The sequence below is a fragment of the Budorcas taxicolor genome, chromosome 23 (genome assembly GCF_023091745.1).
Source record: "Budorcas taxicolor isolate Tak-1 chromosome 23, Takin1.1, whole genome shotgun sequence".
NCBI lineage: Eukaryota > Metazoa > Chordata > Mammalia > Artiodactyla > Bovidae > Budorcas > Budorcas taxicolor.
In genome coordinates, this window is record NC_068932.1 from 8,768,254 (window position 1) to 8,784,079 (window position 15,826).

The following is a 15,826-nucleotide window of genomic DNA, read 5'->3' on the forward strand; positions in this document are numbered from 1 at the left end:
AAACTAAAGCCATTTCACATGTTAAGATTTCAACACATTTACCACCTATGACTCTTCTTGCAGGAAACTGCAGAAATATACACTCTACAAAGCAAAGGAGTAAACAGAAAAAAAGAAGAAATGGGATTTGCCAGGATGCTAAGAAAGGGAGGACTGAGACCTCCAGCCTAGAGAGGAAGCCCTCCCTAACAGGACACCCAATCCTGCGGCTGGACTGAGTCATACCGTGGGTTGGGGGTGGGAGAAGTAAGTACACAGAAAACTAACAGAACAAAAAGCAAGGCAATTACCAACTCTGTAGGAAACAAAATATTGTGTTGAAAAGGAGAAGTAATTATAGGAAAGTATATGACTAGGCTATGAATAGCATTTACAAAACTGTAATAATGTGTACTGAATATTCAGTCAAATCAAAGACAGAAAACTACACTGGGGAGATAAGGCAAGAAGCATTAACTCTGGTGGTGGGCTGGTTGAGGAGGGAAAGAAGGCAAGGAAAAGGCACTGAACGCTTGCAAGCTGGTAGATGTGGGGGTGTAGAGTTACAGGGCTCTAAATCCTGACCTACACCCGCAGGAAGTGGGTAACTGCTTGTATTAGAAATGACAAAGAAACAGCATTACCATGTCACTTAGACACCCAAGGATAAACACATACACAAAAAATCCTGTAAAAAGGGAAATGAATGTAAATATTAATACCATGAGAGTCAGTTAAAAAGAGTTGCAAGAAAGTAGGAAAGTGGGTTGGAATAGAGGAATAGGGTTAGGGTAAGGGTTGGGGACTACTGTTTTCCATCATAAGTAGTGTAAAACAATTTTGTTTCTTAGATTACGTGCATGTATAAACATGATAAAAATTTTTCTGAAAGTTTTATGTTGAAAGCTTGGTCTAGTTCTGTCATAAGAATGGGTAATATATAGTAGAAAATTACGGTAAAAAGTGCTTAGGGAATTCTTCATTTTACATTATTTCAAATTGTCCTTCCCAAACTCCGTGTTCTGAAAACTATAAATCATATCCTTGAGCACCATCCCTCCCAAAATCTGCCCTCCCTTTTTTGCAGGAAAATGTCTGTGGGGAAACTGTATGAGTAGGAAAAGAGGGAGAGATTATGAGGTAAACATGACCTTGAGGAAAAACAGCCCCAAATTGCTGCATTTCTTACAAGTACCCTTAATACCTCTATGTACGCTTTCTTTTTATGGCATCTGGTCCCATCACTTCATGGCAAATAGATGGGGAAACAGTGTTACACTTTATTTTTCTGGGCTCCAAAATCACTGCAGATGATGACTGCAGCCATGAAATAAAAAGACGCTTACTCCTTGGAAGGGAAGTTGTGACCAACCTAGATAGCATATTCAAAAGCAGAGACATTACTTTGCCAACAAAGGTCCGTCTAGTCAAGGCTATGGTTTTTCCAGTGGTCATGTATGGATGTGAAATTTGGACTGTGAAGAAAGCTGGGCACCGAAGAATTGATGCTTTTGAACTGTGGTGTTGGAGAAGACTCTTGCGAGTCCCTTGGACTGCAAGGAGATCCAACCAGTCCATCCTAAAGGAGATCAATCCTGGGTGTTCTTTGCAAGGAATGATGCTAAAGCTGAAACTCCAGTACTTTGGCCACCTCATGCAAAGAGTTGACTCATTGGAAAAGACTCTGATGCTGGGAGGGATTGGGGGCAGGAGGAAAAGGGGATGACAGAGGATGAGATGGCTGGATGGCATCACCGACTCGATGGACATGAGTTTGGGTGAACTCCAGGAGCTGGTGATGGACAGGAAGGCCTGGTGTGCTGCAATTCATGGGGTCACAAAGAGTTGGACACGACTGAGCGACTGAACTGAATTGATGCTTTCTTTTTAAAAATATCTATCTGTGATTGTCAAGCCTCTGCAAGGGGGAAATCTCTTAAGCTAAGAGGGCAACAGGAAAAGAAAATGGATAGTTATAGCTACATTAAAATGTTTAATTATGCTTTAGAAAAGCAAATAGACTGTAAGACAAATTACAAAACAACTGAAACAGAAACAAGTTAACATCTTTATCATGTACACAGCACATATAAATCAAGTAAATAAGACCATTTAGGAACCAAAATTTATCAAAGGACAGAGGATGTGACCAGCTGAAGGCCCTGGCTCTGTCAAACAAACAGAAATAAAAATTAACATTAGGAGGAGCTCATTCTTTTCTATATCGAATTAGGAAAGCTAAGTAAAGAGCCAATGGTGGGCACAGGCGATGTCACTGATCTTCTCAAACAGGCTCCTTTAAGAGGAGGGAACAAATGTGGTGACTGCAGCAGCCTGCCAGGCAGCATGCAGAGATAGACAGGCAGAGCGGCCTCTGAAGCAGACAGGCTGGGCCAAAATCATGGCTCTTCTACCCATCAGGTGTGTGATCCTGGGCAGCCGAACCATTCTCAGCCTCAATTTGCTCATCATCAACCCGGGGAGTAATATATTTATTACAACTGGCAAAAGTCCTCTGCAAAAATAATCATCAATGTTGACCAGCAGTCCAAACAGCCAAGACTTGTGTGTGAGTCAGTGCTTAACTGCTTCTAGGAATCTACCTCCAAGAAGTGATCCGGAATAGGAAGAAAACCTTTATGAAAAACAGCATTTATAAAAGCAACAAACTGGAAACAACCAAAATGGCAATTATTAAATAACTGCTCCCTTGCTATTTGGGCCAAGGGAGTACTGGCAACTGAAGGAGTTGGCTGTGATTACAGACAGAGCTTGGGGATATTTCGGGTTCAGACCACCACAATAAAGTGAATATTCCAGTTCAGTCAATTTCACTAGTTTTTATGTTTTCAGTGCATAAAAAGTTACATTACACTATATTTTAGTCTATTAAGTGTGCAGTAGCATTATGTCTAAAAAAAACAGGCCTTAATTAAAAAATACTTTTCTGCTAAAAGTGCTAACTATCATCTGAGCCTTCAGCAAGTGGTAACATCAAAGATCACTGGCCACTAAGCACATAACAAATACAGCAAGTTTGAAAAATTGTTAGAGCTACCAAAACATGACACAGACATGAAGTGAGCAAATGATGCTGGAAAATGATGCTGGCAGACTTCTGCAGCCCAGAATTGCCACAAACTTTCAGCTTCTAAGACCTGTAGTATTTGTAAAGTCTAACAAAGTGAAGTTCAATAAAGTGAGGTGTGTCTGTACCCTCTCAGGATCTAATGAACCAGAAGCTGAAGTACTTCAGAAGTATACTATAGCAACCCAAACGCACTGAACTAGGCTATAACTTAAAAAAATTCTTCGAAAATAAGTATGCAGTGACTATGTAGCAAGTAAAATATCAGAGATACTTTCTTCTACCAAGAGGAAAAAACAAAACAAAATGTTTGGTATAAGTATCACTGTTTAAAAACAACATGCACAAAAACTGTCTAGGATGTACACACTACATGTTAGCATGGTTTGCATGGGAATTGGTGGAGATTCTCCTAGTCTCTGCCCCAAGGTTAACTTCCATTCAATTTCCCTGGAGCCGTGCAGTTCTGAGATGTATGGTACCTCTGAGTATAGGCAGGAGATAGGGGAAGAAAACAGAAGAGGAGGAGGAGGGGAGGAGGATGACGGAAGAGGAGGGGGAAAGGAGGAAGGGGGAGGAGGGGAGAAAGGGGGAGGGGAAGAGGAAGAAGCAGGGGCAACAAACAGGAGACTCCCAGCTGGACTCTCCTTACTTCCCACTTCTCACGTCAGTTCCCTTCTCCGCTCTGCCCGCTACCCTTTTCCAGAGTCATCAAAGAGCTGCTCCAGACTTCATGGCCTGTGTTGTGGGTTGTGTTCAGTGGGAAAGAGGCTGGCGTGTCCCTGGAGCTGTTACCTCCCCACCAGGAGGCCTTCAAGTGGTCATTTCTGAAAGCACAGATATTTGGGGGACGTTCACACAAGCACTTCCTCAGTGGGCACTTCAAAGCTGTGACAAGGTCTTGTATCTATCTACATGCTTATGTCTCCCGGGGTCAGAGGAAAATCACTTTCCAGTAAAAACAAAGCAGTTTTCTTTGACTTCTAATAAATGGTCAAGAACTTAAGTAAACTGGCCGAATCACTTAAGCAGTACAGGACATGGAAACAGAGCAGAAGGCAGAGGGAGAGGCTTCTGAATGAGAAAGACCACTCCAGAGGGGTTCGAACCAGTGAGCCTTTGGTTACTAAACACAGGTTCCCCCAAGTATGTTTTCAGTGCTGAGTACACGGCTCTCTAGTAACGGGCTGTTAACACCACTCATTGTGCGGATGGCCTTGTGCACTTGTCTATCTCCTAACCACAGCTGAAAAGCCAGGACTTTCACTTATGCTTCACACTGGCAGGAGAGGGAGAACCTGGATCCCAAACTCATCAAACAACAATGCACGAATCCAGGGCTTTGGTTTAACTTGAAGGGAGGGCTGAAAGTGAGTGCTAAAGAGGGAAATGCTTTTTAATATAGTCTTTGCCTCTTACCAATGCCTCATCTTAGAGCAGCCCTGAAAAATCAGCTAGGCAGGCTTTATTTTACACATGCCATTCAACATAGCTGAAGAGTTTACAAACTTTGTTCATTATTCACTGAAGATTTCTCATTGCTTTTCCCACTTAAATCAGACTTCTCATTTCTAAAAGTTATTTTCATAGGAATCTTTCACAAATAAATTGCATATCTTCTGCTTTCTTAAACAAGGTGTTTCAGTTTGATTTTAACTTTCCTTGCTTTATATTGTGCTGTATTGGAGGAAGGCTCCGAAGATCTCGAAGCTTACTTTCATATCTGCGTGTGATGCAGGGAGCTCATCCTGGTGCTCTGTGACAACCTATAGTGGTGGGATCGGGGTTGGGGGCACAGGAGGGAGGCTGAGGAGGAAGGGGACACGTGGCTGCTGATGCACGGCAGAAACCCGCACAATAACGTAAAGCAAGAATCCTCTAATTAAAACAAAACAAACACAAGAATGACAAGGAGCATAGTCCTGTTTTGGGCTAGCTCTCCAGGTGGCCCTGGACAGACCATTTTATCCACTCCAGCTCCAGTTCTCCCATCTGTCAAATGATGACAACACTACCTCCTCACCCTCAACCCTCACCATCAAACCGAGATAATGTCTGTAAAAGTGATTGCTAAAATTATAAAGAGCTGTACAGATATCAGACAGCATTACAACGACTGAGTTAGGGCCATCTTTTGGGCGAGAGGTTCCTTAAGTGAGAACTCAATGCCTAGCAGCCCAAAAGTGAAATTTGGATTGTTCTCTTTTTAAATACAGAGCCCTCATGCATGTTCATCTGTGATCACTTTTATGAATTCTTCCTCAGATGGTAATCTGAAAGATTTAGTTTCACCCCTGGAAAGATTTAGTTTCATCTGCAAATATTATAACACCTCAAATGATCTGAAGTAGGGAGATTCCCCTATGCATGTCCTCTTAGAACCCAGACATATAACTCTGAAAAAACACTTTTCCTCCACTAAGTTCTGAGGGGTTTGTTTCTGTTCTATTATCCAACGTAACCATCAGTTCCTAGGCCAGGTGGGGAGGGGGTCTTTAAATAATTCATTTGTTGTTTGGTCGCTAAGTTGTGACTGATTCTTATTAGTGACCCCCATGGACTGCAGCCTGCCAGGCTCCTCTGTCGATGGGATCCTCCAGGAAAGAATACTGGAATGGTTTGCCATTTCCTTCTCCCGGGGATTTTCCTGATCCAGGGATCAAGCCTGTGTCTCCCGCACTGCAGGTAGATTCTTTACCACTGAGCCAGCAAGGAAGCCCATTTGAAATAATTAGAAGCAGTAAAACACTAATCCTCAATCAGCCTCCTTTTTCCCCAGAAAAAAACGTAAAAAATTTCATCGTGGCCTTCAGTAATAAGACTTACCAAAAGCTTCATAAAATCTTAAATAAATGTCAGCTATGGATTTGCATTTATCCAGATACTTCTTGGCCACATTAAAGAAATCCATCATGTCAGTCAGGTAATATTTCCCTTCAACAAAAATGATCACTTAGGTCCTTTAGCCTACCAGGTCATGAAGTGAAAAAATATTCCCCCAGATGTTTGCTTTGAAAACGTGTAAATCTAAAGAAAAGAACGAACATCCTTAGACTCTTCACTCAGACTCATCAATTATCAGTGGTTTGCCACGTTTGCTTCTCCTCTTTCTCCTATTTTTTCCCCTGGGCCACATGAGAATTAAGTTGAGTAGTTATGACACTTCACCTTTAAAGGTGCCAACAAGGACATTTTCTTCTGTAATCACACTCATGAAACTTAACAATGATACAATACCACTGGGGTTAACACACATCCTTATTCAGACTCCCCCACAGTTTCAACAATGTCCTGTATAGCTTCCCCCCAAATCTAGGATCCAATCAGAGGAGATGAATAGAGGGTACCTGTCACCCTCTTGAATCTTCTTGTTCTACTAGTTTCTCAGTCACTTTTTAATGACAACTTTTTTTTTTTTAATAGAATGCCCTTCCACTTAGTTTTATCTGATTGTTTCCTTATGTTTTAATTCAGGTTAAATGTTATTGGCAGGAATACACAGAATGATGTGCCCTACCCAATGTATCAAATCAAAGAACATCTGGTATCATTTGTCCTGAAGCTGGTTTACCAGGTGGCTGCCAGAATGTCTGACAGCCTTCTCAACCAAATACACACCTTTGCCCCTTTATTATTAACAAGCTGTATGTGACTTTTTGAAATGATTTAAATATTGTGGTGCCCCATCTTTCACCCAATGGTTTTAGCATCTACAGATGATTTTTGTTTAAAATATTACTACAGTGCTTGAAAAATGGAGACTTTCTATTTCTAGTACTTCTTTAATATCTAGTAGTTAATTTCTCCTCCCTTATCACTAATTTTTTAAATGCTTCTTATTAATGTATAATTACTGTCATGATTTCATTGTGATGCTCAAACTGTCTCACACGTGACCTGTGGGAGTCTCTCAAGCAGGACAGTATGGCTTCTGAGTTGAATCCACTAGCCTGTAGTGTCTGGAAAGATCTGGAAACTTCCTTGGGATGAAACCCCTGTTGTCCATCTGCCTGTACTCTGGATCGTGCTTCATGAAGTCATACAGCGTCACCTCTGCAGCTCTTTTGGATGTCTTTGGGGAATGCTCTCTCTCTTCACACTAGATGGCCGCTGCCACGTAGGAAACCTTTGTCACCTTCCCCATGTCTGCCCTGATGTAGACCTTCCTCTTCTCTAAATTCAGAAAAAACTGCACAAAAGCAGCCTCGTCTGTCTCCCTCACATGAAGTGCCAGGAACAGAGACAAGGCCGGACTTCTTGCCTCTGCCACTCAGTACCTGCAGGACAACAGGCAAGCCCAGCATCTCTGGACCAATTGCAACTTCCGCTCTTTCACGACTGTGAGAATGCAATGAAAAGACATCTAGACTCATACCCGGCATGAACAGGCACACATAAACTGGCACTACTCGAAGCCTACCTCCTTCCCCACCTCCCAAATAGCTTGCTTTCCATATTACACGAGAGACGGCTTCCTAAGAGACAGATGTCATCACACCAGAGTCCCTGCCTCAACTTTTCTGGTCTTCCTGGGGCCAGACTCCTCGGAAAAAGTGACCGGACCTCTGAAAATCTGCCCACAACTTCCCTCTCTGGCTTAATTTCTGGCCACGCAGCCCACAGGATCACATGCCAGGTGTGTCTAACGTTACTGCGTTCTTAGACTCCCTTTCACACCCTCGCTGTTTTCTCCACCTAGCAATCAACTCCACTTGGCCAACTGCCTCTCATCCATTTCAGACTTGGCTCGGACAGCACCCCCTCAGTGCAGCCAACACTCCCAGGAGAGTTTGCCACCTTCTTCCCTGCTTCCATGGCAACTGAGCTCCAAACGTCTGTTAGAGTGAGGACTGTAGTCAGAGAGTAATCTTACACGGTACATGTCTGTCACGGTTTCTGGATGCCCATTTGCCTGATACATTTGTTGTTGTTTAGTCACTCAGTTGTGTCCAACTCTTTGTGACCCCATGGACTGCAGCACACCAGGCTTTCCTGTCCTTCACTATCTCCCAGAGTTTGCTCCACTTCATGTCCATCAGGTCACTGATGTCATCCAACCATCTCATGCTCCATTGCCCCCTTCTCCTCTTGTCCCCAATCATTCCCAGCATCAGGGTCTTCTCCAATGAGTCAGCTCTTCACATCAGGTGGCCAAAGTGTTGGAGCTTCGGCGTCAGTCCTTCCAATGAATATTCAGGGTTGCTTTCCTTTAGGATTGACTGGTTTCATACGGGCTTCCATGGTAGCTCAGCTGGTAAAGAATCTGCCTGCAGTTCAGGAGACCCTGGTTCGATTCCTGGGTTGGGAAGATCCACTGGAGAAGGGATAGGCTACCCATTCCAGTATTCCTGGGCTTTCCTGGTGGCTCAGCTGGCAAAGAATCTACCCGCAATGCGGGAGACCTGGGTTCAATCCCTGGGTTGGGAAGATCCCTTGCAGAAGGGAACGGCTACCCATTCCAGTATTCTGGCCTGGAGAATTCCATGGACTACATAGTCCATGGGGTTGCAAAGAGTCAGACACAACTGAGCAACTTTCACTTCATATTTTGTGACTGACTGATACATCTGTGTATCCTCAAAATTTATCCCACACAGGACAAGTCCTCTAGAAATGTTTTTTTCAGAAATCAGCAATCTGGTCTTCGCCGGTGGTTCAATGGTTAAGAATCTGCCTTGCGATGCAAGGGACATCGGTTCCATCCTTGGTCCAGGAAGATCCCACATGCTGAGGAGCAACTAAGCCCGTGTGCCACAACTGCTGAGCCCTGGAGCTGCCACTACTGAGCCACAAGCCTAGAGCCTGTGTTTCAGAAGAGAAGCCACTGCAATGAGAAGTCTGTGCACCACAACTCGAGAGCTGCCCACCTGCTCGCAGCAGCTAGAGAAAGCCTGCACGCGGCGATGAAGACCCAACACAGCCAAAAAACAGACAAATAAACGGACGAATCTTAAAAAAATGCAGTCAGCAATCTGCTTGTTTATGAAAAGAAGTCATCTGTCCTCTCTCTGCCTCACAATCCCTGGTGACTTCTCACAAACTAAAAGCATTTAGAAGGTTTATAAGATCATGTAAAAATGCATATAACAAACGTTAACCATAATGACACAGGAATAACTGCAAAGAAAGCATGATTAGAACTATGCAAGAAAAATATGCGTAAAGAACTAAGAAATATATTGAAACATAAGGCGGAGAGTGTATAATTTTTTTATTTTTACAATGTCTGCAACAACTGAAGAATTTCTTTAAAATGGAGGAAAAAACACCTTTTTTTAAAAAAAAGAAAGAAATATGTGACTTAGTACATTTCTTTATTTTTTCTGTTTCATTCCTGAAAAAGGAACAGAACAGTGGAGAGAGAAAAAGGAAAGTGAAAAGGAGACTTGGTATGGGGAAGGATATTGGAAATCATAAGCAAGAATTTTTTTTTTTAAATGAGAATAAACAAAATGAAAACTATACTGACGAAAAGAAACTGGGAGGCAAGCAGAACATCAGGTAAAATCAAGCAGTGACAATGCAAATTCCACACAATTTAATGTGATGACATAAAGTTATTTTGGTAAGAGAACACGAGCCATATTCTCAAATGCAGATAAGGTTAGCAGAAGCTAGGAGGGCAGCTTTCAAACATTCAAGCTGTTACCTAAGAAAGCAGGAAAGAACTTAAAAAGATATAAAATCCTGAAAAGCAATGAATCCTTTGTCTTGTAAGACTGAACGCATGCCAGTAAAGAGACCCGGGACGGGGAGAATTACTACACCGTGGCCTAGCAGCGAACTAAGGAGTGCTTTGATCGTTCTAATTTGTGCAACACACCCATACAAAACAGCTGAAGTGGCAGTAAAGAATACGAAGATTCTCTGTTATTACGTGTGTATTTTATTGTTCCGCTGAACAGTTAATCTCAGATGACACCCAAACATAACCCTTGTCCCACAGTGGGCTATGTTCAAGTACGCTGAAAGGGAAAATAAAAAGACATATCTTTGAAGTTCAAGAGAATTATTTCACTGACAACACCATGTCAGATGAAGGCATTAGCCAGCTAAGTACCCAGGCGGGAACAAAACTCTCTCGTTTTGAAGGTTTTCAAATCTAAGGTCACCATGGAGACCAAATAACAGAACCAACGTGACTCTCACTTTAAAGCGCAGCCACTCGATGAACACATGTGATTCTTAAAATGAGAGCTAAAAACAGCATAAGTTATACCCTCTCTTTCAATAACATTAGTGTATCTGTAATCTGGGGCCTGGGGTAGATTTGGATTTTTTTTTTCTTTTCTTGTAGAGTCTGCTCAAACAGCAACATTTCTTCTTACAGAAGTCTTAGGACACAGAAGAATGCTTCTGCTTTTTTGTTTGTTTGTTTTTAAAAACTGAATCCTAGAAATTTGGAAAAGATGACAAGAGGGTGTTTCCTGGTTTGGATACATGCTCCTTGGAGAAAAGCTGTGTTGAGATAATTAACAAGGGGTAATCAACGGGTCACAAACTTGGCCACCTCCTGAGCCCAGCATGTCACATACTGGGACACTAGTCGAATGCTTCCCAGAAGCTCCTGACCCAGGAAGTGAATGCCTCCTTCCCTTCCCACGCCCCAGCGGCTCATCTCTGTTACAGGAGTATTTGATGACATGCCTCCTTCTCTTCCTCACCTCATCATTCACACGACAATTACTTCCCTGAGCTGTAACATTTTTATGAAGCAAAGAGAACACTGCCCTCAAATGAATGAGTCCTAGGGATGGTATTCATAATTAATACTGTATACCTGTTGGAACATTTTTCTTAGAAGCCATGTGTTTTGAGAATGGGCGTTAAGAGAAGAATTAAATATACTAATTATGGAGCTTTGTATGATGACAGAATCAAGTTTAAGTTCACACGCTTAACGAAATCATATTCGAAAGATCAACTGTCTACCCTTGGAGTTTAATGATAATTGATGATCATTAAGAGTATCCACCAACCAACAGGCCTTGGATGGTGTCTCAAGTCAGGGGATACCCAGTTCTGGAAGCCTCGTACTTTTATGTCCTGTCTCTGGCCTTTTCATCCATATCCATCCCATCCAGGATATGATGAATCACAAATATTTAACTTCTAGCACTGATTTCCCCCTTAACTTCAGACGCACACTATTCATTGGTCTGGATCCCACCAGTGAGATGTCTCACAAGTACCTCAATCTCTATTTGTTTAATCTGAAGTCACCTTTGAAATCCTTCCTTTCTCTCCTCATTCCCTGTATCAAATGTATTGCTAAGCTGTACTGATTCAGCCGCTTAGATTGGTCTCCTCCTCTCTATCCCTAGGCCCAGTGGCTTAGCTTAAGGCCCTCATATACCAGCATTTCCCACATTATATAAGATCCAAGTTTGGCTGAGATGGTCTTCAGGCATTTTCCACAAAGGCAGGCACTTCTGTCGACTTTGCTCACCCTTGCTCTCCAGTACCTCAGTCACAGCAGGTGCTTAATTCATGGTAAGTACATTTTCAGGGGATGAATCACACTCTAGGGGTGAAACCATGATGGTGACACCCAAAGCTTTCCTCCTTCCGTACAGCATTTTACAGCGACAGACCCCATGTGTTCACGCCTTCTTCCACTCTCACGATTCCTTATGACAATGCGAAAAGTGTCATAAGCCCTGTCTTGCCAACAGAGGGACCGAAGCTCTGAGAGGTTAGACGCAACCGCCACACAACTAGCAAGCGCCGGCTGACCCCACCCTCACTCTGACCCCAGCACTCTTCCTACTGCTGGGCAGGTTAGCATTGTTATAGGTAATAACTCCCTCTCTGTGCGAAGGTTCAGAGAGAATTTGATTAAGATGGTGGTGGCGAGGATATCAAGACACTGGATTGGATGACTTTCAGTAAGGTTCGTTTCTGGTCTGACTAACCCAGCCCCAGCTACGGCTCCAAGGCAGGCAAAGCTGGTCTCTGGGATCTCTCCAGCAACCCCCTCTGCTCCCTTTGGATACTGCTCCCCACTGCAATATTTTGGCCCTTGTCTGACCTCCAATTCCTTAAGCTTGATCTGACTCCAAGAGATACCACCAAGCCTTTAAGACCTTTCCCAGTTCTTCTGTCTAGCTTCAGAAATCACTCTCGTTTACCCATGAAGTGTTCTGGCCAAAAAATTAAAATGACTGAATCAAGTCTCCATGACAACTTTCTATTTAGAGGAAATACGGAAGAGAGAGGAAGAAGTTTATTGAACTACAAAGAAACAAACGGATAAATGCAGAATGTGGTGTCTTCCACAGGAAAACTGCTAGATCTCTACCAGTTGCCGATGGGATTTAAAAAAGGGTAGGGTGGGGAAGAAAGAACTGCTCTAGAATGTAGAAACTTAACAACTAAATGTTACATACAGTCTTTGGATCCTAATTTACACAAATCAACTGTTCTTTAAAACGGGCATTTTTAAAGACAATCAAGATATTCCATGAACTAGTAATTGCCAGTACCAAACAATTATGGTTAATTGTGCTGAAGGTATGAACAGAATTCAAGTTATGAAATAAAATGTCCAAAAACTTAGATGCATATTAAATATGAATGAAGCAAAGAAGTAACATTGTCTGGGATTTGTTTTAAAATACTTCAAAAGAAAAAAAGAAAGTAAGATGAAGCCAATGTAAGCAAATCTGGATAAGAACTGAATCTGGGTGTTAGTGTATGAAGGTTCCTTATACCGGTTTCTCTTCCTTGGGATACAGTTGGAAAATTTCAGAATAAAAAATTGTCATTTGAACCCATTCTTCCATGAGCTCTGTTCTACAAAAGAATTAGATTTAATGAGTTTTTACTAATAACTTCTGCTAACATTTCACTCCCTCCTGTATACTTCACTTTAAAGACTCCAATTTCCAGAAGACTGTCACAGAAAGATGGCCCTAGTTGGGGTTTCTGGCAGCATGATAAACAAGTGACATGTTTGGGTTTGGTTGGGCACACAGTTCCTGTTAACCTCTATCTTTACCAAGAAAACCCACAAGCTATTTTTGACTGCAGGATCTTCGTTTAGTCTTGCTGATGACTCAAGACGTAAACGCCAGTGCTAACCAACAGCGGGTTTGCCAGTGACTAGTCCTAAGAAGAAATAGGCTGCAATCAGACCTGGGAGAAAGGCTATATAGCACAGCCCCTTGATGCTGGGTCTATCTTCAACATGGGCTTGACCAGACTCCACTTCTACTTAAACTGGTATGACATGCTCCTTGGTGGAAAAACTTCCCATGCACAGATTTTTTTTTTTAAGGATTGAACTAAACCATCAGTCAGCCGACTACTGAAAACACACTGCTTATCAAGCCAGCCTCACCGCGGGAGTTTACATCACTGGATTCTCAGTGACAACAAGAAGCTTCCGATGAGTCAGGAGCTTCAGGCAAGTGCCGGAGAGTTTTCACTGAGGATAAAGAAGATATGAGTCTGGCTTTCTCTAGCAGGGCTGAAGAGCGAGAAGGAGGTGCAGGGAGGCAGTACTGCTGAGGGAGACGATGGGACCTTGGGACCGTTCATTCTCCAGGGCAGCTTCTCTCGTTACAGAAACAGACTGCAGCAAGAATGCGGGAGTGGAGTAAGAAACGAGATGCCTCTGAGCACATTATGTTAACTCTAGGGAGGAGGGGGACCCACAATAAGCAAGCAACCTAAACAAATCCAAAATTTCAAAGGATAAAGTCACCACTTTAAAAATCCTTCTTTCAAGGGCTTGATTTTTTTCAGCCCTCTTCCAAGATTCTATCAAACAGAATGTCTCTTATGGAAGGAACGCAAGGGCAAACGAATGAAACTGAAAGGGTGTTTCACTAGCACAAGTGTGATACAAAGAAATGCTTCCAAACATTTCAAACATACAATCACAGCATTGCACATTTTCTCCCCCCAGATTGAGAAAATGAGCTGCTTCTACTTCCTTTTGCACTGAAGAGCTTTCATGAAGTTAAACGTTTTAAAGACTAAATCTCCTGCTAATCCTTTCATAAAGTTATGATGATCTTCCCAGTTGAAATTATGCCAAAGCAGAGGCTGGGGTAAGGAGTGTTAGGTGAATCTGATGGGAAGGTAGAGACAGTGAGAAAGGAATAGAGTTTATTTTAAAGAAAAGCTTATTTGCTACTAGAGAAGATCAGGACAGTGAAGCGCCCCACCAGGGAGGAGAGATCTTATTTGGTGGGTGGAGGACATGAGTTTGCGCAAACTTTGGGACATGGTGAAGGACAAGGAAGCCTGGCGTGCTGGAGTCCATGGAGTCGCAAAGAGCTGCTGGACAACAAAAGGGTGCAAGGAGCTAGGAATGGGGTCCCTAGCTCTGCTCTTCTGGATTCCCACTGTAGGGCTTAATAGAAAGAAGGAAAAAATACTATTTGAAATCGAACTTTCCATCTAAGAGAGGGGAAAAGCATACAAAAGCTTCTGGAGCTGTTAACAAGGGAGCAAATGATATTTTAAAAGTCTGGCAGGAAACCAAAGAGCTACACCCACACACAAAGCTGAGCTGCTTCCATCACACTGAGTAGACCACAAATTCCCCCCAGCTGGGAAGCGCTGCCAGGGTCTGGGGATTTTGAGAAGGAGTGGGGTCACCTAACTATATTGCTCAGTAATGTTCCCAGATGAAGGCGAGGGGGGTTGCTTCTAAAGAAATTTTCACCTCTGGCCTAAATCAAAGGACCCCCTGAACAAGATGAGAAAAAACACAAAGGGAAATTACAGTGAGGAAAGGTTTACCTTCGGAGAGCAGTTGAAATGCATACCGGGAACTGGGAGTGTGGTTACATACATTGTAATACACCGATACAGGTACAGCGTGCCAACTATGCAGAAAAATCTTCTGCTAATAATAGACCTAGAAAAAGGGAAAAACAGGGCAGACACTCAGTCATGAAATTCTGCAGGTTCATTGAAGTTTTCAGTGCTCCAACAATACAAACCAACCCCCAAACAACCTGAGAGATTGCTATCAGAACGTTGAAACTATAGCTAAGAGCAGATTAAGGTGAAGCTTTTGAGAATGATACTGTGTTTCTTCCTTTCTTTGTTTTAAATTAACTTTAAGGTCAAGGGAGTTTAAAACACCCCTCACTGCTATTAACGGGGCTTCCTGAGACCTGAAACACCAGTTGACATTCAACTGATGGACAAGGAGGGTTTCAGCTGATGGGCCAGAGCTGAGTCAGGGTCTGTGGTTAAACATTTAGGGAGTGTCTTTTCTGTCATAAAAAAGATGTTCAGAAAATTACAATGATATTAGATTGTAATGAATTTATGCCAAGAGAATTCAAAACTTTTCTGACATTTAGTGAGTCAAAGGCATTAAACCACTGGACCTTTGTATCCCAGAAACTGATTATCTTAGCTGATCTCCAAAGAAGCATGATGCCAAGAAAAGAGCCTGTCTGAATGACAGCATCCAACCCACACCTGTCTCCCCTAACAATGTGGCCTTGGGATAGGCTACTGACACTCTCTGAGTATCAGTTTCCTAATCTGTAAACCAGGGATAAGAACATAAGAAATAAGGTATGGACAATCTTTGCATTTATGCACAATGGTGGTCAACAAGTGTGTGGGTTATGTGGGTGAATAACCAAATAAGCAAGAAGGAGGCATCTTTTCCATTTCACATTTATGGGTGGTTCTGGTGGAAGTATTTCATGAGTACACACGGGCACGCGTACTGAGTCTGACAGCCTCTCCTAACAGTAAGTTTCATGTAGGTGTAGCTTGAACTAG

The 15,826-nt window shown here is 42.6% G+C and overlaps 1 protein-coding gene across 4 annotated transcripts in view; it reads right to left on the reverse strand.

The window, feature by feature from the left end:
* The window catches only part of SGMS1 (sphingomyelin synthase 1), a 335,579-nt gene that overhangs the window by 9,525 nt on the left and 310,228 nt on the right, over positions 1-15,826 (reverse strand). For all 4 annotated transcript variants that reach the window (XM_052660727.1, XM_052660728.1, XM_052660726.1 and 1 more), the window contains one exon: positions 14,822-14,939. In XM_052660727.1, the coding sequence (XP_052516687.1) occupies positions 14,822-14,939 (118 nt within the window). The remainder of the gene's footprint in view (positions 1-14,821; positions 14,940-15,826) is intronic.